The 27,007-nt window shown below is 46.9% G+C and overlaps 1 protein-coding gene across 1 annotated transcript; it reads right to left on the reverse strand.

Annotated features, from left to right (window-relative positions):
- Positions 1-18,366: 18,366 nt before the first annotated feature.
- On the reverse strand, positions 18,367-25,955 carry ALOX15 (arachidonate 15-lipoxygenase). Its single transcript, XM_032616699.1, is given in 17 exon segments — positions 18,367-18,546; positions 18,657-18,824; positions 18,938-18,993; positions 18,996-19,037; positions 19,611-19,732; positions 19,885-19,975; positions 19,978-20,053; positions 20,157-20,243; positions 21,512-21,726; positions 21,881-22,019; positions 22,891-23,054; positions 23,247-23,347; positions 23,507-23,629; positions 23,714-23,795; positions 24,069-24,114; positions 24,116-24,274; positions 25,809-25,955. Coding segments are annotated over 17 exon segments (1,986 nt in total). The 5' UTR covers positions 25,944-25,955.
- Positions 25,956-27,007: the final 1,052 nt, after the last annotated feature.

Here is a 27,007-nt window from a genome sequence, read left to right on the forward strand (position 1 = left end):
TGCGGGCCTCTCACTGTTGTGACCTCTCCTGTTGCGGAGCACAGGCTCCGGACGCGCAGGCCCAGCAGCCATGGCTCACAGGTCCAGCAGCTCCACAGCATGTGGGATCTTCCCGGACCGGGGCACGAACCCGTGTCCCCTGCATCGGCAGGCGGACTCTCAACCACTGCGCCACCAGGGAAGCCCTCAGTCTTTTTTTTTAAAATTTTATTATTTATTTATTATTTTTGGCTGCATTGGGTCTTCGTTGCTGTGTGCGGGCTTTCTCTAGTTGTGGTGAGCAGGGGCTACTCTTCGTTGTGGTGTGTGGTCTTCTCATCGCGGGGGCTTCTCTTATTACTGAGCACGGGTTCTAGAGCACAGGCTCAGTAGTTGTGGCTCACGGGCTCTAGAACACAGGCTCAGTAGTTGTGGTGCACGGGCTTAGTTCCTCCAACATGTGGGATCTTCCCGAACCAGGGCTGGAATCCGTGTCACCTGCATTGGCGGGCAGATTCTTAACCACTATGCCACCAGGGAAGTCCCCCACATTCAGTCTTGATAGTTTAATTTGGATGTCAGTGACCCCTTTTTCAATTGTCTGCTTAATTGCTTCCCATAAGTGTCCCACTGTTACTCTAGCTTAAACAATTTTTCTTCTCTCTAGCCCAATCATGCTAATATCATAACCTCAGACTCAGTCTTTTAATCTCCCTCATTCACTCCTCTTCTGAAACTCAGTCAGTCTTCAGGTTGTTTCAGTCTGTACCTCACAAAGTTTCTCCAGAAAAACTTTGAAGTGGCCAATGCAAAAATCCTGAGAGTTTATGATTTCTTGAGACTATCTTTTATTACCCATCTGAGAAGGCAAGTTCTAAGCTAAAACTCCACCTCTTGCTTGGTGAGGTAGTGAGTGGGTTGCTGAAACGTTGGCGGCAGGAGGTGACTTTTAATGGATCATACGTGTCTGTTTCTGCCTTATTAACTGTATTATGTCAACCTTATTTAAATTTCCTCAAATATTTGTGGAAAGCTGTGGGGCGTAGATAAACTGAATGTGTAAGGTGTTTCAAGGACTCAGACTCTGTGTCTGTCATGCCCTTGCCATCCCACAGCCCTTACCCCAGGCCAGGGCAGGCTCCTCACATTGAGATGACACCAATAATTTCCAGGTTGGGCCTTTGGTCTCTACATTTTAAGAGTTATCTTTTTATACACTGTTTTGCTCATATGCTCTTAATCCTAGCTTTGATTCTTCCTCTCAACTGGCCCTTGATCTTGTTAGATTTGGTTATATGTTATGCTTTTTTTTTTTTTTTAACCCTTTAAACACATGGGCCTGGTGGAAACAGCAGTGAATCTACAATGTCCCTTTTTGTTGTGTTCTTGGAGAAAAATGGGAGCTTCCACATGGTACGTGGGTTCCAGGAGTGCTAGTCTAGCTGCACCCACTTAGGGATTCAGGCTGCTGACCTTTGCATTTGATCCTCCTATTCTGTGTTCCGAGGGATGCCCCATTACAGGTTACCTGGCCCAGGTTGGCAGAAACACACTGACTAGTGCATATCAAGATGTACGTGGAGGCAACATGGCTGAGCTAGGGCCCTCTAAGGATATGGGGAAATCAGAAGACTTAGAGGCTGAGAGACCAGAGGTTAGACAGTAAAAGGGATAGAAAGACCAGAAATGTGTATAAACGCAGAGGGAATGGAGTCCTGGGGGTCCTGGCCTTTGGATTATGTGGCTCGTTCATAGCGGGTATTTGAATGTTTGTCGACACGGAATGAATCTTGGAACTCTGAGGTACTATGGAACGTTTTGCAACCATGTAGGAACTATGGAACTATGGCCCCAGCGGGGCCACTGCTACTCATGGCTAGGTTCGGGAGTGGAGGTGGGGACCGGCAAAAGAAATACAACTCAGTTGTTCTGCCTGCCGAACACTAACGTGCACATCCTACCAACACTTTAAACTCCTTGTATCTAAAACTGAGCACCTCACCTTTGTTCCCAAACTGGCTTCTTCTGACGTTACTGTTGCTGACAGTTGCTCCGGTTCATCCGCTTGTATCCTTTTCTCCCCCTTCTCTTCCATATCTAAAGTCTCAAGATTTTGAGGATATTTTCTAGGCAAGAGTAAGTTTTATTTTGCTGCCTTCCACCTAGCAATACATACTGGACTCACTTTTATAAAATGTTAGCGTTTCTATGTCAGTACAACAGTACCCATTCCTGTGTGCTCCTGTATGTTGCAGAAGCTTAGACCTCTGTTCTAGCTTTCTCATTCTTGCACTCAGGCATGCTGCAGTGATTTTCCGCCATCACCAGACTTCTGATTTCTCTCTTCCACTCCTGTCACCCTCATGCAGGACTTTAGCCACCTCTCTCCTTGGGCAGACACGAATAATCTGGGCTGTTCTCTTTGCCCTTTGATCTACTTTATTAAAGATTTCTCAGTTGTTGTGGAACATTCTCCAGCGATCCTATAGTGTCTATGGTGATCTCTCTTGATTTCAACTCTATTTCCAGATATTGTTCTCTGGTTGCTGTTGTTGGTTGTTTTCTCCGCCCCCCCCCCCCCCGCCATATGTACCACATTTCTTCCCAGCAAAATGGTAACTCTCCAAAAGCAGAACCAACACTTTTGTTTAACAGATTATATTCCTACTCTACTTCATACTGATTGCTAGAGAATTCTGGAGAGCTGCCCTGCAACATGTACTGAATAAATGCTAAGTAACTTGACTTAATATGACAGATGGGACCTCTCTGTCTTATTTCTTAAAGCTGCATGTGAATCTGTAATTAGCTCAACATAAAAAGAGTTTAACATTGAAAATAAAAACGCAAGCCTCAAGATTTTGACACAATCATCCGTCACACTTCCTCTCCTCCATTCACAAATTGCTGTAAAGATTCTTTGCTACAATAACGTACGAATGCTTGTTGAATTTGAAGCATCTTTGTTTACATCGTTCCAGCCAGATGGCTTAGGCTTTTAAAATCCTAAACAACTGTTGGGCTGTTTCCTTTCTCTGGGGTCTGAGTGAAGGGGGATGTGGAGGGTAGAGGTTGTACCTTGAAGACAGGATGCAGCCCCGGGAAGCACCTCATGGTGGCCTCAGTGGTGACCTCAGCCAGCAGATGGGTGTTCGGCAGATGACATTGGAGCTGGTGCAGTTGGAAATCTGAATTTTGGACCCAGGGCTTTGCCAGGAGCCAGGCAAGTGGAGGATCTGAGGGCAGGAACAGTCATGGGGTCTGGGAGCTGGGGCTGGGAGGCTGGATCTGGGAAAAAGAGAAATTAGGTATTCATGGACCTCTCATCATACGTAAGACACCATGTGCAGCCCATCTGTAACCAGCAGAATGAAAATACAGGCCCTTTTGGACACTCTCGTTTTATTCACAGGCAGTCAAAGTGTTCCAGAGTTCTTCCGCCAGCTCTGAGGTTTCCACAGCTTGCCTGTTTCTCTTGGCTTTATGAGTACCGGGAGGCTCCCCCATCTAGTACTGCTTGGTAGCCAGCAGGTGGCGCTCAAAGCTCAAAGTAGGCTAAAGACCCTTCCTGGATTTGCTAGTTATCTTATGAAGATAGAGAACAAATAACCAAGAAGAGGTCGGTTCCATTCCTACTCGTCCCCCACTCCATCTCCTTCCCTTTCCCCAACCCCCATTGCTAGGTACAGAGGGTCAGTCCGTGTAAATATAACCAGGCCATTGAGTTGGAATCTTGGAGTACAAATACTTTTGAGCTGATGAAAAAATTGCTACTATGTAAATAGGTTAGGCTGAGGCAAGCCTTGCCCCAGTGTCAGGACTGCTGACCCCAGAGCCCATCCCAAGGCTGCAGGGGGATGAAGAGGGTGCCTTTAGGGTGGCCTCCAGTGTCCAAGGCCAGAATACACCCAGAGAGGGTGCTCTACTAAAGCCCCATTGAGCCCTAAATGCCTGTGCCCCTGTAGCCAGCACTCTCCTTCTGTCCATTCTAAGTGCTGCCAGCCACCCTGGGTGGGCAAGCAGGATAGAGGGTGGACTCAGAGGGGTGGGGGGGGGGAGGAGGGAAAGAGGAAGGGTGCAGCCAGGAGCAGGACTGTTTGGAGGGCAGGGCCAGCAGCTGGGTTATAAATGAACCCTGCTAGGGCAGTGACCACAGCCCGGGTGAGAAGCTCCCAGTGACACCTGGCATCCCTCCCTTCCTCTCACGTTCTGCCCAGAGTTTGCCAGGCCCTTTGCTCCCTAGAGAGCCTAGACTCAGAGGGGCCTTTCCCTGTGTGTGGGCTGCAACCTACAACCTACAGATGCCTGCCCAGAGAGCTGGGGAGCAGAGTTAAGGGGCCGGCTGGAGATCATCCAGATGCACGGAGAGAAAGACATCTTTTCCTTCCTTGCCTTACTCGTTTACTATTCACTGAGTACCGGGACTCCCGTGGTGGCCCAGCGGTTAAGACTTCGTACTCCCAAGGCAGGGGGCCTGGGTTTGATCTCTGGTCAGGGAACTAGATCCCACATGCATGCCGCAACTAAAGGTCCTGCACAGGGCAATGAAGATCCCGTATGCTGCAACTCAGGCTCAGCGCAGCCAAATAAATATATATTTTTAATTTACTGAGTACCAATCACATGCCTGGCCCTTCTCTAAGCCTTACATGATGGAGGTGGAGGAATGGGGAGGGAGCAAAAAAAGTGAATTAAGACATGCCTTCTGAACTGTCACGTGTGGGGAAAAGTCAACCTCAGGTACTGACATAGGAGGGCTCGAGGTATGGGATACTCAGGTTGCTTCTGTTTGTCACATCCGGGGAGTGTTGCACATGGAGGAGACCCACAACCTGGTTCTGTTCCCAGGGACGGAGGGAACAGCAAGTACAAAGAGAAAGAAGTGTGAGAATGTTTGCTGGAGGGTGGGAGGTGGGGATGGGATGATACAGGGCAAATAATTCCAGGATGGTTAAGTGCCCTACTCAAGCGATTCACTCCTCACGGATGAGGCACAATGTCCGTCGGTCTCGGAGGAATTGTTTCTTAACTGAGAAGAAAGCAGCTCAAGTCCAGATAATGGTGGAAATTCAGGCATCAGGAGTGTGTGTGTCTATGGCCCAAGGTCAGGGTGAGCAGGATAGATTGGGTAGAGAGGTCTTTGCCCTTTTTCTTGCCTTTATTATTCCTCCCCAGTCACAAATGCCTCTCTTCAGCTCCCTAGTTAAGGGTGGATCTGCCTCTGAAGAGACCAGCATTGTACACTTGGATGACGCGTCTCTGATCAGCGATGTCCAATGGCTTCCTCCCTCCTTCTCAGATCCTGGCTCTGGAGCAGCGCCATATTTCTCTGGCTCCCAGCCTCCGCTTCTTGGCTTTGCTCTGAGTGTCGTCCCCAGAGAGCTGTGTTTCTACCACTGTTACCAGGAGATCATGCCTACCAGAGCCAAGCTGGGTGCCCAGAGCACCAGCATCTATTCTGGGGCCACAGCTGGAATTGGACCACCATGGCCAGTGTCATGAGTATCTTGGCTTGGTTCTTTGACATAGGTTCTAACAGTTTAGGTCAGGAGGTCAGATCCTGGATGGAAGAAGGAGTGTCTGAATGTTTCCCACCAGCCTGGACTAATTCTCACCCTCATGGAAGCACTGGTGCTTCAGAATGGTCCAGCTTTATCTCTAAGCAGCGTGCTTCCCCAGTGAGTGCTGCGAATTTTGAGTGACCCTCCGCCTCCTCCTCTGAATTGCCAAGAGGAAGTGGATTGAAGTATAGCCAGGGAACCCAAGTGCACTGATCCAGGTGTGCTATAGCCATTGCGCCAATTCCCCCAGGCGTTGCCTTTAGCAGTCCTGATGCTAGCGTAAGCGAAGCCTGCCCAGTGCCAGGGAAGCACTGAGGGGCTGAGCACTGCCCAGGGAGCTCCACTCCCAGCCTGAAGGGAAAACCCTAAGGATACACTGGGACTGGGAAAGGGAAAAGGGTGGAGGGATATCTGTGCAGAGTCAACAACTAAGCAAACAAGCTTATGCACTGTATTTAATATTTTCAACACCATCAGAATCACTTTTTATTTCTACTGAAAGAGGAAGCTGAATCTTAAATTGTTCATCTTAAACCTTCAAGACAAACTGGGCTGTTATGAGATTTGAAAACAAACAAAGCCCCATTAAGAAAAGCTGAATAAGCTTACTGTCGGGTGTTTTTACATTAATTGATACACATCTTTAAATGTCATTAATCTGAAACAACTAACAGAGGCTCCTTAATGTCCATGAAGAAAAGAGTAAACTATTACTTTTTTAATATTATTCTGATATTAGAAAAAGTATTCTCTTCCTAAAAGAAAATAAATGCTTTTCATACCGAGGAACCGAGAAATATATTTGCTTTGAAATTAATTTTTTTCCTTTAATATGTAATCTTGCCAGGAAGCAAGATACAAGTTTTGCAACATTCTTAAAAGAAACACTTATAATTTTAGATCGTATTCCTCCTTAGGTTAAAAGGTAGGAGGCTTGGGTTTTGTTTTTGTTTTTTCTTTAAACAAAGAATTGCTTTATTAACAGAAACACACAAACTATAAAGCACTAAAATTTAAATATCTAAGTTATAGCAAACAGGTGACAATTCAACATCCAGGGTCGACCAAATGCTTGTCAGAGCAACAGATAAGACTCCCAGGGTGGGACCTCCCTGGTGGTGCAGTGGTTAAGAATCCACCTGCCAGGGCTTCCCTGGTGGCGCAGTGGTTGGGAGTCCGCCTGCCGATGCAGGGGACGCGGGTTCGTGCCCCGGTCCGGGAGGATCCCACATGCCGTGGAGCGGCTGGTCTCATGAGCCATGGCCGCTGAGCCTGCGCGTCCGGAGCCTGTGCTCCGCAGCGGGAGGGGCCACAGCAGTGAGAGGCCCGCGTACCGCAAAAAAAAAAAAAAAAAAAAAAAGAATCCACCTGCCAATGCAGGGGGCACGGATTCGATCCCTGGTCTGGGAAGATCCCACATGCCGTGGAGAAACTAAACCCGTGCGTCACAACTACTGAGCCCGCGTGCCACAACTCCTGAAGCCCGCACGCCTAGAGCCCATGCTCCGCAACAAGGGAAGCCACCGCGATGAGAAGCCCACACACCGCAACAAAGAGTAGACCCCGCTCGCCGCGCAACTAGAGAAAGCCTGCGCACAGCAACGAAGACCCAATGCAGCCAAAATTAAATCTTTTTTTTTTTTTAAAAGTACTAGTCAAGCCAAGAGACGGGACTAGATTCAAAAGTACAAGAGGAAAAAAGTCAAAGAAAGAGAATCGCAGATATGAGAGTTAGCAAAACAAAGACTGTAAAATAATGGATTCATGTGTTGAAGAAAATAGGTGAAATGATAAAAAATTTCACCAGAAAAAAAAAAAAAATTTCACCAGAGAACTGTAATCAATAAAAATGAATCAAATGGCAACTCTAGAGCTGAATGATGCAACAGCTGAGATAACGATTTCAATTAGGTAGATTTATAGCAAATAAACCGAGCATATAATTGGATTAATATGTAAAGCAATTATACTCCAATAAAGATGTTTTTAAAAATTGGATTAATAAACCAGAAAACAGGTCAATAGAAAATAACATAGTAGAGAAAGAAGGAAAAATAGAAAATAAAGAGCATAGGTATGTTGAACACAATTAGAACACGTGTTCTAACATGTGGAATTCTAGAAGAAAAGAGAATTAGGCAAAAGCAATTTGAAGAGATAATGGCCAAAAATTTCTCAAAACTGAGTAAAGATATCAACCCAGAGATTCAAGAATCTCTGTGAACCCCAAGCCCCCACGCAGAATAAGTACAAAGAAAACTACTTCCAGGCTTATAATAGCAAAAGTGCTAAAACAAACAAAAAATAGAAAACTATAAATGCAGCCAGAGGGGGAAAAAAGATAACTAAAGGAACAATAGCTGAGGTGTCATCTCCATTTCCCAACAAAAATGAGGGAACCAGAAGACAACAGAATGCTATATTTTAAAAATTTATTTATTTATGTATTTATGGCTGTGTTGGGTCTTCGTTTCTGTGCGAGGGCTTTCTCCAGCTGTGGCAAGCAGGGGCCACTCTTCATCGCGGTGTGCTCTCACTGTCGTGGCCTTTCTTGCTGCGGAGCACAGGCTCCGGATGCGCAGGCTCAGTAATTGTGGCTTACGGGCCTAGTTGCTCCGCGGCATGTGGGATCTTCCCAGACCAAGGCTCGAACCCATGTCCCCTGCATTGGCAGGCAGACTCTCAACCACTGCGCCACCAGGGAAGCCCCCCAGAATGATATTTTTAAAGTGCTAGGAGAAAATAACTTTCAAAATATTCTTCAAAAATACAAAGTAAAGATATTTTTAGACAAACAAAAAACAGAATTCATCACTGTCATATCTGCTCAAAAACAAATACTAAAAGGAGTTTTTTAAGCAGTAAGGAATGGTTACAAATAGGAACACAAAAATATAAGAAGAGTACACACACACACACACACACACACACACACAGAGGAATATTATTCAGCCATGAGAAGGAATGAAATTCTGCCATTTGTGACAACATGGATGGTCCTAGAGGGTGTTATGCTAAGTGAAATGAGTCAGAGAAAGACAAATGCTGTATGATTTCATTTATATGTGAAATCTAAAAAAGCTGAACTTGTAGAAACAAAGAGTAAAATGGTGGTTACCAAGGGTGGGGGGGGATGGGGAGATGTTGGTCAAATGTACAAACTTCTAGTTAGAAGATGAATACATTCTGGGGACGTAATGCACAGCACTGTGATTATAGACAATCATACTGTACTATGTGTATACGTGAAAGCTGCTAAATGAGCAGGTCTTAAATGTTCTTACCACGTAAAAGAAATGATAACGGCGTGACGTGGTGGAGGTGTCAGCTAATACTACTGGTGTTATTTGTTATAGCAGCCTGAACAGACCAAGACATTTTCATTTCCAAAACCAGCATCAGTTGTGTTCCTGAGGCAGATTGAATGAAGATGCTGAAAGGATTAAGTATTTTCATCTCTAAAGGACATCTTTGTGATTAAAGGTCCCAATGGTCAGAAGCTTACAGTCCTAATAATAAGGGAGGAGGGGAACACATTTTAAATTATATAGAATAAACCTTAATCTTAGGAACAACAAAAGAAGTTCTAGTGAAACGCAAAAAAATCCACTCATTTTATTAGAGAACTAAGAATGACTAAGAACTAAGGAAAAGGAAAATATTTGTTTCTCTCGCAATCTCTCTTTCCTTTCATGTCAATAAACAAGTGAGAAAATTGGAGCATGGTATACACAAAACTTATTGATGAAACGTCATGTGTACTTAAAGAATCATACAGCCTGTCAATACTGTGCATGTATAATGGGACTAGCAGAAGAAAGAAAGGAAGGGAGAGAGGGAGGGAGGAAGGAAGGGAGGGAGGATAAATATTTACCAAATGATAGAAATATAGAGATTTATTGTTTTTGACAATGAAGTGACCAGTGGAATGTTAGCAAAGGCATTCAGTAGTGAACTTACTGAGTAGACTCTACAGGTGGGTCTCACTGAACATCTCACTGAGTACCTTCACTTCTGATTATCTCCATTAGGTGAAATTTCACAGTTAAGTGGGCATCCGAGAAAGGGAGTCATGCTCCTGGCATCCATCTCATTAGAGGTAAACCTCCCTTGCACCCCTTTTCCTGAAGAAGCTCCCTCTCCCTGGCTTAGACATGGTGTTACCCCCTCACTAGAGAAGACCCCATATGCAAAAAGATAATAATTGTCCCTCAGACCCACTCCCCATCACATGATAGGCTAGGAATCAGGGAGTCTCACTGAATGTGGAGAGTCACTACTGTCATTCTGCTTCTTTAGAGTTAGAGTTGACTACTGCCTAATAGTGCATTTAAAAAGCTGCTAAGCCAAGCTCCAAATGCTTTGTTTCAAAGACTGTTACGTAAGAGAATGTTTATTTGTATCAAAAACAGTTATGTATCATTGCATGTATCATAAGTTATTTAGACAGTTGGGTTGTTGCCTGGAAAGAAAGTTCAGAGGAACTTTATCTTCTGACTCTCCCCATTAGGTGAAATTCCGTAGTTCAGTGGATATCCAAGGGAGTCACGCGCCTGGTATCCGTCCCAATAGAGATGAACCTCCCTTTCCCTCCTTTCCTGAAGAAGCTGCTCTTCCCTGGCTTAGACACAATGTAACCGCCTCACTAGAGGAAGACCCCATGCAAGAAGGCAAACAATAACTCCCCTCAGGACCTACTCCTCAACAAGAGCCAGTAATCAGAATGGGATCCCAGCATTCAGCGACATGTAAATGTAAAACACATGTACATGTGACAGCAGATTCTGAAAGAGAAAGTTTGCATATTAAGAAGATTAGAGATATTTTGTTTGTTAATGTCAATACAAATCCAAGGACTTTTCTGGGGAGTGGATTTTGAGGACCACCAGCCAAGGGAAGAGGAGTATTATTTTACACCAGGCTGAAATTGTCGATCTAGATGGATTTCACAGAGATTCTGAGTTCGGGGTGTTTTTTGGCACATCTGGGTGTGATTCTAGCAGCTACGTTGGGCAGCAAACTGCCAGATACAGTTCTGGATGATATAAAGGAGGCTTAGATGCCCTAAAGCCCTTGGCATTTTGCACAGGAAGAAACTAAGACCTGGAGACATAACAATGCTGAGTTAGTTCCATTATATATATATATATCCCCTTCGTTCACACGCCATGTCCCTTTATAGGACCCCAAATTCTCTCCCCTCCCTGAAATTGAGAAACACATCAGTATGGGAAGCGCTAGTTCTTTTAAAGGAGTTTTACTGGCTCTCCTAAAAAACAAAAATATGTTACTCAAGAAGACATCTGGAGGCTGTACAATGACCATGTGCTTTATTTACTCTGCTCTGTGATTTTTAATTTCAATAGTAGCCTCCATATAAAGTAAAAGTACTCAATTACCTCAACTTTGATTTAGATTAAGGTATCATAAGCAATTAAGAATTTTAGAAAATACATTTAAACTGATACCATGAAACATAATCATCATTGAAAATAAGCATTTGTCAGAAAAATGTGCCATCTTAAAACTTTCTACCCAGATAGTATGGTGGAATAACTGATAGCTACACAAAGTTTTCAATTTTATCTGACTTGTAAGAACTAGTTTATAAAGATTTTTTATTTAAATCATACTAATTTAGGGCTTCCCTGGTGGCGCAGTGGTTGAGAGCCCGTCTGCCAATGCAGGGGACACAGGTTCAATCCCTGGTCCGGGAAGATCCCACATGACATGGAGCAGCTAAACCCGTGCGCCACAGCTACTGAGCCCACGTGCTACAACTACTGAAGCCCGTGCACCTAGAGCCCATGCTCTGCAACGAGAGAAGCCACCGCAATGAGAAGCCCGCACATCGTAACAAAGAGTAGCCCCCACTCGCTGCAGCTAGAGAAAGCCCGCACGCACAGCAATGAAGACCCAACGCAGCCAAAAAAAAAAAAAAGAATACTGAGTAAATTTTTTATTAATAACAGTTGTTTTGCACGGTTAACTTATATGGGTCTTATTTTTCTCATCCGTATATAATATTTATCTTCTTAAATTGAGGTATAGTTGATTTACAATATTATATTAGTTTCCGGTATATATACAACATAGTAATTCAAAATGTTTATAGATTATAATTCCATTTATAGTTACTATAAAATATTGGCTTTATTCCCTGTGCTGTACAATATATCCTTGTAGCTCATTTATTTTATACATAGTAGTTTGTACCTCTTAAATCCCTACCCCTATCTTGCCCCTCCCACCTTCCTTCTCCCTATTGATAGCCACTGTTTGTTCTCTATATCTGTGAATCTGTTTCTTTTTTGTTATATTCATTAGTTTGCTTTATTTTTTAGATTCAACATATATGTGATATATTTGTGTTTCCCTGACATTTCACTAAGCCTAATACCCTCCAGGCCCATCCATGTTGTTGCAAATGGCAAAATTTCATTCTTTTTTTATGGCTGAGTAATATTCCATCGTGTATATATACCACATCTTCTTTATCTGTTTGTTGATGGGCACTTAGGTTGCTTCCATATCTTGGTTATTGTAAATAATGCTGCTGTGAACATTGGGGTGCATGTATCTTTTCAAATTAGTGTTTTCATTTTCTTTGGATATATACCCAGGAGTGGACTTACTGGATCATATGGTAGTTCCATTTTTAGTTTTTTGAGGAACGTCCAGTATGTAATATTTATCTTTTAACTAAATTTCTATAACTTAATTGAGTAATATATTTTTTTACTTAAAAATACCCTTTTAAACGTGAAAACCATAATAAGACTCTGTCCCTTTGAAGCCAATTTAATTACAGATGTAATATATTTGTGGAAGGTAATAAGTATAATTAATGACTTGGTTCTCTTTTCAAAGACTGTGAAGTTTTAAGATGTCATTTTCTTCTGACAATTATTTCCTTTTCTTCCAGCCTAAAGAGAATCTTTCCTAAAGACTGTCGTATCTAAAGCACCATCAATTTTGGTATTATCTCTACCTAGCCCCGGCCCAGCTAGTCTTTGCACTTTCTTATCTTAGGTTTTTACAAAGCACTTACTAATTTCTTATAATTAAACAAAATAGAAACTGTTTAATTTGGAAGATTTCATGACCTTTATAATATCTCTGATTCAAAGATGCTTTCTGAAGGAAATTATTTTTCTTTGTTATCCTTGGAGTACATATAGTACCAATCTTTGGGGGACTGCCAACTTTGGCAAACATACTGTGTGTTTTTTTTTTAATTGAAGTATAGTTGATTTACAATATTGTGTTAGTTTCAGGTGTGCAGCATAGTGATTCAGGTTCTTTTTTTTTTGCCGATTATATTCCATTATAAGTTATTACAAGATATTTAGTATAATTCCCTGTGCTATACAGTAAATCCTTGTTGCTTATCTATTTTATGTATAGTATTTTCTGCCTTTTAATCCCATACTCCTAATTTGTCCCTCCGCAGCTGCCTCTGGCTGAGTAATATTCCACTGTATGTGTGTGTATGTCTTAAGCCAATCGTCTGCTGTTCAGCGCTTGGGTTGTTTCCTGTCTTGGCTATTATAAATAGTGCTGCTATGAACATTGGGGTGCATGTATCCTTTTGAATTAGAGCTTTCATTTTTTCCAGGTGTATACCCAGGAGTGGAATTGCTGCACTGTATGGGAGCTCTATTGTTAGTTGTTTAAGGACCCTCCATACTGTTCTCCATAGTGGCTGCACCAATTTACATTCCCACCAACAGTGCAAGAGGGTTCCCTTTTCTCCACACCCTCTCCAGCATTTATTATTTGTAGACTTTTTTTTTTTTTTCCGGTACGCGGGCCTCTCACTGTTGTGGCCTCTCCCGTTGTGGAGCACAGGCTCCAGACATGCAGGCTCAGCGGCCATGGCTCACGGGCCCAGCCTCTCCGCGGCATGTGGGATCTTCCCAGACCGGGGCACGAACCCGTGTCCCCTGCATCGGCAGGCGGACTCTCAACCACTGTGCCACCAGAGAAGCCCTATTATTTGTAGACTTTTTGATGACATCCATTCTGACTGGTGTGATGTCATACCTCATTGTGATTTTGATTTTCATTTCTTGAATAATTAGCAATGTTGAGCATCTTTTCATGTGCCTGTTGGTCATTTGTGTGTTTTCTTTGGAGAAATATTTATTTAGGTCTTCAGTCCATTGTTTTCTAAAGTCTTTATTGAACTTGTTACAATATTGCTTCTATTTTATGTTTTGGTTTTTTGGCTGTGAAGCATGTGAGATCCTAGCTCCCTGACTAGGGATCAAACCCACACCCCCTGCACTGGAAGGTGAAGTCTTAACCACTGGACCTCCAGGGAAGTCCCTTTGGTCCATTTTTAAATTGGTTTGTTTGCTTTTCAGATATTGAGTTGTATGAGCTGTTTTTATATTTTGGATATTAACCCCTTGTTGGCCACATTGTTTGCATATATTTTCTCCCATTCCGTATGTTGTCTTTTCATTTTGTTGATAGTTTTCTTTGCTGTGCAAAAGCTTTGAAGTTTGATTAGGTCCCATGTGTTTATTTTTTGTTTTATTTATTTTGCCTTGGGAAACTGATCTAAGGAAATATTGCTGTGATTTATGTCTAAGAATGTTTTACCTATGCTCTCTTTGGGGAGTTTTAAAGTGTCATGTCTTATATTTAGGTCTTTAAACAATTTTTAGTTTATTTTTATATATAGGGTGAGGAAGTGTTCTAATTTCATTGATTTACCTAAAACTATCCAGCTTTCCCAGCACCACTTGTTGAAGAGACTATCTTTTCTCCATTGTATAGGCTTGCTTACTTTGTCATAGATTAATTAACCATAGGTGTGTGGGTTTATTTCTGTGCTCTCTACTCTGTTCCATTGACCTATATGTCTGTTTTTGTGCCAAAACCACGCTGTTTTGATTACTAAAGCTTTGTAGTATAGTCTGAGGTCTGGAAGGGTTATGTCTCCAGCTTTGTTCTTTTTCCTCAGGATTGCTTTGAAAATTCTGGGCCTTTTGTGGTTCCATGTAAATTTTAGGATTATTTGTTGTAGTTCTGTGAAAAATGTCATTTATATTTTGATAGGGATTACATTAAATCTGTAGATCGATTTGGGTAGTATGGCCATTTTAACAATATTAATTCTTTCAATTCAAGAGAATATTCAATGGGATATCTTTCCATTTCTTTGAATCATATTCAGTTTCCTTTATCAATGTTTTATAGTTTTCAGCATATAGGTGTTTCACCTCCTTGGTTAAGTTAATTCCTAGGTATTTTATTTTTCTGACATGATTTTAAATGAGATTGTTTTTTGCTTGCTCTTTATGATATTTCATTATTAGTGTAAGGAAATGCAACAGATTTATGTATATTATCTTTTATCCTGCTACCTTGCTAAATTCATTTATTAATTCTAATAGTTTTTGTGTGGAGATTTCAGGGTCCTCTATATAGAGTATCATGTCATCTGCAAATAGTGACAGTTTTACCTCTTCCCTTCCAATTTGTGTACCTTTTATTTCTTTTTCTTGTCTGATTGCTGTGGCTAGGACTTCCAATACTATGTTGAATAGAAGTGGTGAGGGAGTTCCCTGGCAGTCCAGTGGCTAGGACTTGGTGCTTTCACTGCTGTGGCCCAGGTTCAGTCCCTGGTCGGTGAACTAAGATCCCACAAACTGTGCAGTGTGGCCAAAAAAAAAAAAAAAAGGAATAGAAGTGGTAAGAGTGGGCATCCTTGTCTTGTTTCTGAATTTAGAGGGAAGACTTTCAGCTTTTCACTGTTGAATATTGTGTCAGCCGTGGGTTTGTCATAAGTGGCTTTTATTACATTGAGATATGTTCCCTCTATGCCCACACTTTGGTGAGAGTTTTTATCATGACTGGATGTTATTCAAATACATTTTCCATCCCCTTCTCTCTCTCTCATCTCCTTCTGGAACCCCTATTATGCGTAGGTTGGCACGCTTTATATTACCCCATAGATCTCATTATTGTTTTCTTTTTTTTTTATTTGTCTTCCTGTCATTCTGTTTGGGTAATTTCCATTATTCTATCTTCTAGATCACTTATTCGTTCTTCTGTGTCATTTAGTCTGCTATTCCTTGCTTCTAGATTGGTCTAAGCAATTGAATTGTCTAACTTTGGCTCATCTTTATAGTTTCTATTTCCTTGTTACAGTGATCTGCATTTCTGTTGATAATTTCTTAATTCCCTTAGCGTTTTTAAACATTTTTTTATTGAAGTATAGTTGATTTACAATGTTTTGCCAATCTCTGCTCTACTCCTTTAGCATTTTTATTGCCTCCTTTTTTAACTCGGGGTCTGGTGGACTGGTGAGGTCTGTTTCATTATTTGTTCTTTCAGGGGATTTCTTTTGTTCTTTTAATTGGGAATAGTTCCTCTGCTTTTTCATGTTACTTAACTTTTTCTGTCTCTAGGCATTCAGGAGAAACAGTTATCTACTGTGGTCTTGCAGGTTGTTTTTATGTGAGAGTATCCCTGTGTAGACCGTGTGGGTCCATTATTTTTGGTGCGAGGGCTGGCTTTTGTTGTTGTTGTTGTTTTGCCGTGCTGCGTGGCTTGCAGGATCTTAGTTCCCTGACCAGGGATTGAACCCAGGCCATGGCAGTGAAAGCATGGAGTCCTAACCACTGGACTGCCAGGAAAGTCCCGAGGGCTGGTTTTGGTATGGATGCCAGCCATGTCTTTCCTCAGAGCATGCTGGCAGCTAACCCCTTGGTATAGGGGATGTGGTTGGTGTTGTGGTGTCCAGACCCTGTGCTGGATATTGGGCGGGGCTTCCTCTTTGCTCCATGGCTGTCTCCATCCTGTCAGGGTGGGGTCTGCTCCCCAGCTTCTGGAGTAGAGGCCCTGAGAGTCAGGTTCAGTCAGGCTCTCTCTCCCAGGAGGTGGTTGTTGAAGCAAGTGAGGCCCGTGTAGTCACAGAGAAGCTCTGCGCCACCTGTGTCGGCATCCGTGGTTCCACTCAGAAGCAGCCCAGGGTCGCACCCCTTTCTCTGTTGCGTTCCTCCCTGATCTAGTACAAGTCTGTGGTGTGGAGTGGGCTGGGGCTTGGGGGGTCAAGGGTGTTGTGGCTGCAGGAATTGAGGTAACTGTACTGCTGCCTGAGATCTGGACTGCCGCTGTGACAGACTTCTCCTGGGTTTGTCTGCCCCACACCTAGCGCTAAGCTACGGTGTGGAGTCGCCAGAGCCCAGGCCCTCTCACTGGGAAACAAACTGCTGCGTACTCCTGCCCAGGGCCTGTCTGCCCAAGATTCAGCCCTTGTTCACTTGGCCACTGTGCATTCTTGTGACCTCCAAGGAGAAGGGGGTGTGGCCTCCAAGGAGACAGGGGTATGGCCTCCAAGGGGAAGGGGGTGCCTCTGTGAGTGTGACTTCCAGGACCCTGTCATACCCTTACTTATAATCCTTCAATGGCTGTTTCCTAAAGGTCAAGCCTAATTTCCTGGCGTGAAACATGTTCTTCATGAGACCACCCCTTCCCACCGCTTCTCTCACTCGCTAGACTGCATTATTTCTGGTGTGAAGCTGCGCCATGCTCTCTCTTACCTCCTTGTGGGTTCTTCTGGATCCCAGCATTAAACTCTACCCCAACCTCTCAACTCTGTATTTCCTATTCTTCCTTCAAGAATCAGACCAAGCATCACCCATATGTCTTCTGCCAAATTAAATAGAATCAGAGGCAGGAAGCAACTTTGATCGTACTGTAAAGGAAACAGTTCTGGTTTGTGTTTACTGTTAGTTTCTGTTTTACCATATCCACAGATGATCATATTAAGAAATCAAACTTCCAAGTTTGTTTTTCCAAACTTTTAATCAAATACAGAAGTTGGATTTTATTGACTCCTTTGTTGTCCCCCGTTAAAATAATGAGATTTTTAGTACTTTTCCAGTTAATCATTTTTACTTGGAGCTTTCCAACTGATGAAATGCAAATGGATTATCGATATGGATCCCTTGGGCAAAACCCTGAGGCCAAATACCTCCAGCTGAGAGCAGCTTCTGCAGTTTAACCAGTTAACTTCCATTTATCACTTTCTAAGTGAGCCATGAAATGAAAATCTTGAGAATTGCTGTGTTAATGGTTTGCTTTGTGTTGTGACTGGTCTCAGGACAAGCAGTGAATCCCATCCAGTTAGAAAGATGTGCTGTACACTCTTTTGCCAATATTTGATTTAGCATAGTTTGGACTAAATTCTTTTCTTTCATTAGTCTAAAATATCTTTTTCCTGTCATTAACTGAATTTAGGTTCAGAATCATATTTGATTCATAAAAGGTTCATTCATTCATTATCACCCTATTCTATTCTTTGAACTGTTTGTATAAATGTGGCTGTTGGGGCTTCCCTGGTGGCGCAGTGGTTGAGAGTCCGCCTGCCGATGCAGGGAACACGGGTTCGTGCCCCTCTCTGGGAAGATCCCACATGCCGCGGAGCGGCTGGGCCCGTGAGCCATGGCCTCTGAGCCTGCGCATCTGGAGCCTGTGCTCTGCAACGGGAGAGGCCACAACAGTGAGAGGCCTGCATATCGCAAAAAAAAAAAAAAAATGTGGCTGTTAACCTGCCCTATGGGTGATCTGAAAGATCAAGGAAGAAGGGGTGGGGGTGGGGGGTGAGGCAGAAGAAATAGGGGCAAGGTCCCTAGGTCCTGCATCTGGAGTAAAATTGTTCCCAGTGGGCGCAGACAATGAAAAGGTGACTTTGGGGACGATGGGAGTTGGGAAGAGGATGGGGTTTGGGGAGGGCAAGACTGAGAGCACTAGGGGATGGGTGTGGCTTGGGTGGAAGGGGGCCGAAACAACCCAAGGCTTGGGGCACTCATATGGCCACACTGTTTTCCACCAGGCTGGGCCACAGGTATTCGTAGGGCAAGTCCAGCTTAGCATTCCAGATCTCAATGCCCTTTTCCAGGGCAGCCAGCTCCTCCCTGAACTTCTTCAGCGCAGCCTTGGGCTCAGGGCCCGAAAAATACTCCTCCTCATGTTGGTCCAGAGCCACCTGGACAGAGGGGAGAAAGGCAGCTGAGAGCTTCACTGACCCTCAGTCTGGAGTGCCGCAGCTCCCAGTACCTGCCCCCTTACTTGGGGACCCAGGCATCTGGCTCTCACCATGATGGACTGGCGTCTGCCCAGTTGCCAAGTGATGGACATCTGGAGAGAAGCCTGATGAAAGTTGGGCAGTGTTGCCATCGCTGTCTCCAGTGTCACATCCTTGGTGGTTGGCAGGGGCAGCCGCATCGTGCAGGGTGCGTTAGGGACCCAAGCATACCAGTCGAGCTAAGGAGGGGCAGTCAATGTCTACTAAACATGAAAACCCCTAAGACCACCTGCACACAGCCCCCTTCCCCCTCCAGGCACAAATGCCCAGCTGCCCCCCCTATGATAAGTACCTGGTCCAGGTGGTTGGAGCTGTACTGGCCAGTGCAGGTGAAGATGCACGTGGTCCAAAGTGGCAAAGCTGGTCCTTGGACTGTAGGGCGATGGGAAACCCTGCAAGGGGTAAGGAGAGTTAGAAGCTGTGAGGCCAAGGATAGAGGCAGAGTTCAGAGGGACTGAGGAGGAGAACAAGAGAGGTAAGAAGAGGACCAAGGACTCTCAGTAACTACTGTGGGAAGTGAGACGAGCGTGGGTTGGGGTGGCGGGAGCAGGGAGGTCTTTTGGGAGGGTCCCACTCAGTGGGGTGCTGGTGTGGCTCACAAGAGTCAATGATGTCAAATGTTCAAGGATTTAGCAAGCTGGTTGACATCACCTTGGTAGCCATAGTGCAATATTTACACCATGGAAATGGGCAAATGCTACAAATCGGGGCATTTTTTTTTCCCCAGGGAGCCAGTTGTTAAACATTTATGAGCAACCTCTGGTCCCACTGCATCTGGGACCTAGAGGGGCTCTCAGTGCACAGGATGGAGACCTGCTTCTAGCTGAGAGGAAAAGGAATCTGGGAAAGCTTTGGGTGTTTTCATAGGGGTTGGGAATGCTTCTGGAAGGTTCCATAGAAGTAGAGAGGATTCTGGGGAAGTTCTAGGGAGAAATCATGTGCTGGGGTCTCGAGGCTCATCCTACCTCGGTCCTGGGCCCCTAGCAGTCCAATCTCAGTGATCTCTCAACACCAGGCCTGCAGCTCAAGATCCTCTTTCACAGACTTGTCCGTCTTATAGTGGAGACTCACAATGCCCTCCACGTAGCTGCCAGTGGAGGGGTCAGGGCGGGGGAGCTGAGGCTGACGACAGGGAGCCCCCAGGCCCTCTGCTCCTTGCCCGCGCAGCCCGCCAGATGGGCCACAGACCTCCTGTTTCCCCAGCTTCCTCCCCGGCCTCACCGCCCCCTGCCATCTCACTGAGAGATGATTTCCCAGAGCCGAAGGGCATCTTGCACATAGAAAGGAGACTTGACTCCCAAGAGCCCCCGCTCAGCCAGGTCATCAGGGGGCAGAAGGAGCTATAGGTTAGAAAGGCTCCTGCTCTCTTGAACAGGTCCACGTGGCCACCCCCACCCGTGCTCACCACCTGAGGAGCAAGGACAGGCGGGGTCAGGCCAGTCCACCTGCCCCGCACAGCCAGAGCCGGAGGGAGCGTGAACTCCAGAACCGCCCCCTTTCTCTCCTCATACCTGGTCGAAAATTCCCAAATCAGCGACCAGCCCAGTCCTGGCCCTGAGGTTAATTTCCGTGGTGTATCGAATGTGCAGAATGAGAAGCTGGATGGAGAGGAACAGGGAAGGGCAGGGTCAGAAGACAGCTGTGGCCCGTCCCTGCAGGAAATAGGGGCTGAAAAGCAGGAAAGGTACCAGGTCTTCGGGAAAAGCAGGGACTGAAGTACAGCGGCCCCTCAACACCACTGACTTAATGCTCTTTGATCATTGAAAGAAATCGTTCTCCTTTTCTCTTCATGGTCTTCTCAGTGTTTCTCCACCTTTGTTTTCATTATCACTTCTCCAAGGAGGCTTTTTTGATATTTTTTGTACTCTTACCTGCCCCATGAACTTTTAGTGCTACAGATATACTATATATCTGTTACCTCCTGTAAATATATATGTGCTTTATACATAAAAATAATTTTTTGCCCTCCAGAACATGGTCTAATCTGCTACCTCCAGAACTTCATCTCCTACCCTCCGCTTTGTCCATTATACTCACCTTCTTTCTGTCCTTCAAACACTCCAAGCTTGTTCCTGAGTCAGGACCTCAGCACTAAGCTGTTCCCTCTGCCTAGAGCCATGTGCCCCGTGCTCTGCTCATGGCTGGCTCTGTGTAATTTCATTCTCTCTGTCACCTCCTGAAAGGAGCCTATCCCGACCACCCAGTCTAAACTCACGATCACATCACCCTGCTCTGATTCTCTGCAGTGTGCTCACCACAGCTGATCTATTACAATACAGTCTTCACCGTCTGTTAGCGCTTAATGGATAGGAAAATCCCCAGAGATAGGACCTTGGCTGTCTTGCTTAGCACCGGCATCTAGGATGGTTATTTGCCCCATCGGAGACACCCAAGAAAAACGTTAATGGACGAACACTCTGTTCTGTCAGCTACTGTCGCTGACCTGAGCCCCTCTAACTGGCCTATGTGTTACTACCTGGGAACCCTTCAAAGCTGGCTGGAAAAATCTTTTATATTATTTGCATGGTCCCCTCTCCCTGGGTGGAGTCCTCAGTCATTTGTGTGTTCTGTTTATATACTGCATGTGTATCTGTGCTTTATACATAAAAAGAGTAAGACTTCCTGCCCCCCACTCCCTCACCCTCCCACCACTCTCCACCCCATCAATGAATCATTTTCACCTCCTCTGGGAAGTGATATCACCCTGTTAGAAATGCAGAGCAAGCCATGCTCTCGTGCCATTGTTCATGTGTCTTTTATTGGTTGCTTCTTCCCAAAAGCTGAGATTCCACAGAGAAGGTGCTTCCAGAGGTGGGACCACTCTGTGGGGCAGAGAGCGGGGGAGGAGGGGGGGATAAAGTGTTACCTTGAACATAGGATGTATCGATGGAAGGCACCTCACAGTGGCCACAGCAATGACCTCAGCCACCATGTGTCCCCTTAGGAGATGAGACTGCAGCTCGTGAAGCTGGAAGTCAGAGCTGCGGACCCAGCATTTGGCCAGGAGCCAGGCCATCGGGGGATCCATGGGCAGGAAAAGCAGTGGTGGGAGAGACCCCTTGCATGGCAGTTGGAGCTGGAAGAGGGACAGAAGTGGGATTTGGGAGGGGTGAAGGCCAGTGCACAACAGACTCCCCTTCCCTGCATGCTTAAGCTCTTCCTCTTCCTCCAAAGTTGCTTAGCATTCTCCATCTGACGGCTGCCGCTCCCTTACAGCCTGGGTCCTCTCACCTGATGACCATGGGTAAGAGTTTCCCATCAGGCTGCAGTTTCAGCATAACCAGAGGAGCAGCCAGGTACTGCTGGCTACACAGGATGACGTTGGCCTTGATCCCATCCAGCAAGGAGACGTCAGCTTCAAATAGTGTGCCTCCCTGGATGGGGGCAGAGAGCAAGGGCTGCTATCAGCATAAGACATCTTCTTCCCACTCTGATTCCCCGAAGGAAGAAGGAAACTAATTTGTCTCCATCACCTACTTCCTACCAGGTGATGGATCATGTGCTTATTGCCTCATATAATTCTTAGATGCACTTGAATTAGCCCCAGTTCTATAAAAGAGGAAACAGATGATCAGAGAGGATAGATATCTTGCCTGAAGTCACACAGCTTATAAACAGCAGAGCCAGGATTCAAGCTCAAGTCTGTCTCACCCTAAATCCCATGTGTTTTCTCTTATAAGTTCCATGCTGACTCCCCATCAACAGCCCCAGCCCTGACCCTGATTCTCTTACTCCACACTCTCCCTAAGTCCCTAGCACCCAGTTACAGCTCTTCATTTTGACTCTGTCTCTGTCACCCATCACATACTCTTCCTCCACAGCATGCTATTCTCCTTAGGAGAGGAAAGCCATGGAGGGGCACCCCTCCAGGATCACTCAAGATTTCTGCTGTAGGGACTTCCCTGGTGGTCCAGTGGTTAAGACTCTGCGCTCCCAATGAAGGGGGCCCAGGTTCAATCCCTGGTCAGGGAACTAGATCCCGTATGCTGCAACTAAAGGAGCCCGCATGCCACAACTAAAGATCCCACGTGCTGCAACGAAGATCCCACATGCCACAACTAAGAGCCGGCACAGCTAAATAAATACTTACATACATACATAAATATTAAAAAAAAAAAAGATTTCTGCTGTAGAATCCCATCTCGCCATTTGGCAGCAAGCTGGGCCCACGGTAGACCCTGCAGCAGCGCAAACACCCCACCCGCATTTCACTGTGTGGTCTCCTTAGGGCTCTTATGTCCATACCTGGAGCTCCTTCTCCAGCTGGGCCTGCAGCTCCTCCATCCCTGGAGGAAACTCTAGGCGGGCAGGAAGGTGATTGGAGCATCTCAGCAACATGGGGTTGGAGCCATTGAGAAACTGGTACCCAAATAAGGCATCCTCCTTCCAGGAGTCCCGCACCCGCTCTGGGGATGGCATTTGTGCAGTTTTCTGTGGGATCTGAGCTCCTGGTCTTTCCAACCCCCACCAAAGCATCCCCACTTGACTCCAGCCTATTGGAGGGGCCCAGGCCTCTGGTCTCCCAACCATGGTTCCCTAGACTGGGTAGGATCTGGAGGTAAGGGTCCCGAGAGAAATACTGGGGTAGGGGCACTATCCAGCCAACTTGCTCTGGCCACACCAGAAAATCCTGTTGAAGTCATCCAGACTGTTCCAGCTAGTCAGAATATTTGAAGAGTCTTTGATGGCTAGGTCTGCCAGCCTTCAGGGAAGGATGGGAGAAGAGTTTGTTATTCTCAAAATTAAACATTACAACCCCACGCATCCACCTTGGGCTGGTCCAGCCCTGTGAAGTCCATAAACCCACTGGCCTCCACTGGACCAGGACAGCCCCCTGTCACCCAGCATGCCTTGTTCTTACCCCTTGACCAGCGAAGCCTCAAAGTCAATTCTTTTGTCCTCCAGAAATCTCTCATCTGTGGGGAGGTCACATATTGTGGCCCCGGCCATATTCAGGATTAACTTATCCTTCCAGTTACCCCACCTGCGGTGGAAATGAAACCAGGCATTGGTACTGGGGAAGGGTCAGTGGCTCCCTGGGGGGTCAGGAAGTGGGAGTGGGTCAGACCAGTACAGCTTCCTTCTCTCTTCCGGTTCCTCCTCCCTGTGCTTCTTGAACAGGCCTTGAGGGTCGTCGACCACTGTGCGACCTAGAAGCGGGGAGGAGGGCATGGGCCATGAGGCTCCTCCTGAGAGCCTCTCGCCTGTCCCTGCCAAGGGTCCCTCAGCCCGCCCTTGCGGCTGGCCCCTGACCCTTCAGCATCACTGCACACCCCCAGTCTCCATGCTGCTCTGTGCCAGCTCCAGCATCCCGCCTCTTCCGTGACCCCCAAAGACCACGCCCCCTTCTTCGCTCCCCCACCCCCAACTTCTCTCGTTCCCCCGGAGGCCTCTCACACCCCCAAGCCCCCCCCGCTGCTCACCAGTGCCCTCGGGTAGGCTCAGAATGCCTTTGCCCTCCAGCCAGCGGGTAGCATGGGAACCTGAACTGGTCCGCACTGGCCCCGGGGCCCTGCACGGAGATCCAGTTGCAGAACCACACGTCATCCTGAAGGAGGTGCCATTTGCTCAGTTTCACGAACAGCAGCGGCCCCAGGTACTCTGACACGTCCACCTCGAATTCCGCCTCCTGCCCGCGACAAAAGAGGGTCAACAAGAGGGGCTCTCTGGAAGGAATCCTCGGACTGAGCTCTGGACGCCCTTCCCTCTGGGCCTCTGGGAAAGCGGCGCGAAAGGAGCCAGAGAGGAAGGGGGCGCGCACCAAGAAGGCAGCTCCACGACCCCATTCTCGGTCGTGAGTTCCTCAGCCCCGGGTGAGGCGGGAGGCGGAAGGTGGAGAGGGGCACTCCTCCCTGCAGTCACTGATTGCGCCGAGCGTTGGGCTGCGCACTGGGCACCCGCGAGCGCACTGGTGACCAGTGTACAGACATTGTCCCCTCGACCCCGTCACCAAGGCCGAGCGCCCACAGAGGCCCCACCCAGCCCGGAGCAAGCTTCCCCGAGGACATCCCGTCAAAGCGGAGACGCACAGGTGCAAAGGGCTTAGCCGGGGAGAATGAGAAAGAGGAAAAGGTGGGGGAAAGGCAGGCCAGGGAGGGGAAGCGGGGAGAGCAGAGGCCAAGGCCGGGCGAGCGGCGTCGCGGAGCTGGAGCGCTGAGCGCGAGGTGTGGGCAGATGAGCAGGACCAGATCGTAAAGTCTGGAAGGTTAAGCCAAGAGCTTTGGCTTGGTGCTGAGAGTAAGCGGAAGCCATTCACATGTTTTCAGTCGGGGGAATGTTTTAAGGATGGGAATGTATTGGGAAGAAATTGCTCTGACTGCAGAAGGGCTTGGAAGGGCAGGGGCGCAAGCGGTGAGGCGGGTGAAGAGAATGAAGGTGGCGTAGGTTCGAGGGGACATTAGTGGTCAGAGTGGGATGGACATCAGGGTATGGATGCCGGAGATGTCTAAGAGATGGACTGGACAGCGATCGATTCTTGGTTAGACGGAGGCGAAGAGAGGCGGAGGTGGGAGTGCACCTGGGGGATACAAGGGGAGCGGTCTGGGACGTGGGGAGAGGGGAGGACCTCACTTGAGCATGGTCCTTTGAAGCGTCCATGGGCCAGACATCAGATCTGGGGACCTTGGAGAGAGCTGGATGGGAGATGGGAATCTGAGGGTCGGCGGAGGCAAAATGTAACAGGAGCCAGGAGCGAATACCAGGTAGATGTGATGGGAAATCGAGTGCTCTCATCACTTGGCTTCTTCTTCCCCCTCTTCCTGCTTCCCCATCCCCGCCACATCCCAGAGATAAAGCCCGCAAGGTCGGAGAAGATCTGTGAAGATCTGAAATAGTAGCTTTTAAAAGAGGAGACAGGAGACGGACGGCCGCTGTAAGGACCCCTGAGTTTCCAAAAACAGACTTCTGTGGAACGACGGGCGCGCAAGACTATCCCAATTCCAAGGAGGGTGGGCGGCGGGAACATTTATTGAGCAGTTACCGTGTGCCGCGTCCCGCCCTAACGCGCTTTACTCTCGCGGTCTCCTAGCCCTCTCCGCGCGTGGGGCGTGCGCCCGTAGCCGCCAGGAGGAGCTGGAGGCCGGCTGCGGCGCGTCTCTTCCAGGGGACTTGTGGGCCTTGGCGCCAGGGGCGCAGCCCACCCCGTTCGGCTCCGGCCAGCTCACCTTGCCCCTCATCGGCCGCAGGCGCCACCCGAGCGCCACCTCCCCGTGCTGGCCGACCAGCCACAGCTGCACCTTGTTGTTGGAGCCCGCGCAGAGCGAGGACCCGCTGGACACGCGGACGCGGTAGAGACCCATCTTGCCCAGAGAAGTTTCGCCCCTTCTGAGCGGGAAGAAGAATGGATGCGCTAAATAACTGGGCCCGGGACCACTCCCCTCCGAAGCCTGGCGGAGTTCGGGATGTGGGTGACAGGTCTCCAACCAACCCCGCCTGTCCGCGCTCTGGGGTCCTCAGCTCCGCGCTGCCCAGAGCTGAGCCCTGACTCCAAGAAGGCGGGGCCCCCCGGGGGAGGGTAGAGGGCGCAGAGGTGGGAGGACGATGGTAGGGGGAAGCAGATGCGGATTTGGGCAGAAAACATGCAGGAAGAAGGAATCGACGCCTGGCCCGGATGACAGATGGTGGGAGTGGCTGGAGGCCCCCTCCATCTAAGCGCGCGCGCGCGCCTCACAAGTTGGTTCACCACTGCCAAGGGTCGTGCTCAAGGCTGCAAGGGAGGATGAAGACGGCAAGGAGACGGGACCCAGCAGCATTTGGGAGCCAAGTAGTCCCAGGAAAAAATAACTGTTCCAAGAACAGGAAGGACTGATCAGCGCCATGTGGCTGCACATGATAACCAGGTAGAAAGGAGATCCAACCAGTTAACCAACGCTGGTACTCACACTCTGTGACCAAGGAGAAAGGGAGTCCTGAGATGCTGAATTAGCCAAATGTCCTAAAGAGGAGCAAAACCCACTAGACGCCACCTTAACCATAAGACATTAGGAATGCACGCATAATTTTTAAATAATACTAACAAAGCAAGTCAATTATCATAATGACAAAACCAGGAGTTCCATAACTCTAGCCAAGTGAAACTAAAGGAATCCATCATTTCAGAGGAGAAAGAGGTTGCAGAAATTAAAAACTTATGTAGAAGATGCAAACATTAAAAGACTATTTGGGGTAACAGGAGAAGTTTTACTGGAGCAAAGATAGCTCCTTGGAAGAAACAACAAGCTTCAGAGCCCCAAGTGTGAATCAGTCTGCTGAGAAGCCCTATTCTGTAGCCTCAGTGCATTCAAGGATCGGAGACAATATTCTTTGTGGGATATGAGGGAATCTGGCAAGATTTTGGTAACACCAAGAAAACATCAAAAGAAGT

Source organism: Phocoena sinus, chromosome 20 (genome assembly GCF_008692025.1).
Source record: "Phocoena sinus isolate mPhoSin1 chromosome 20, mPhoSin1.pri, whole genome shotgun sequence".
NCBI classification, from domain to species: Eukaryota; Metazoa; Chordata; class Mammalia; order Artiodactyla; family Phocoenidae; genus Phocoena; species Phocoena sinus.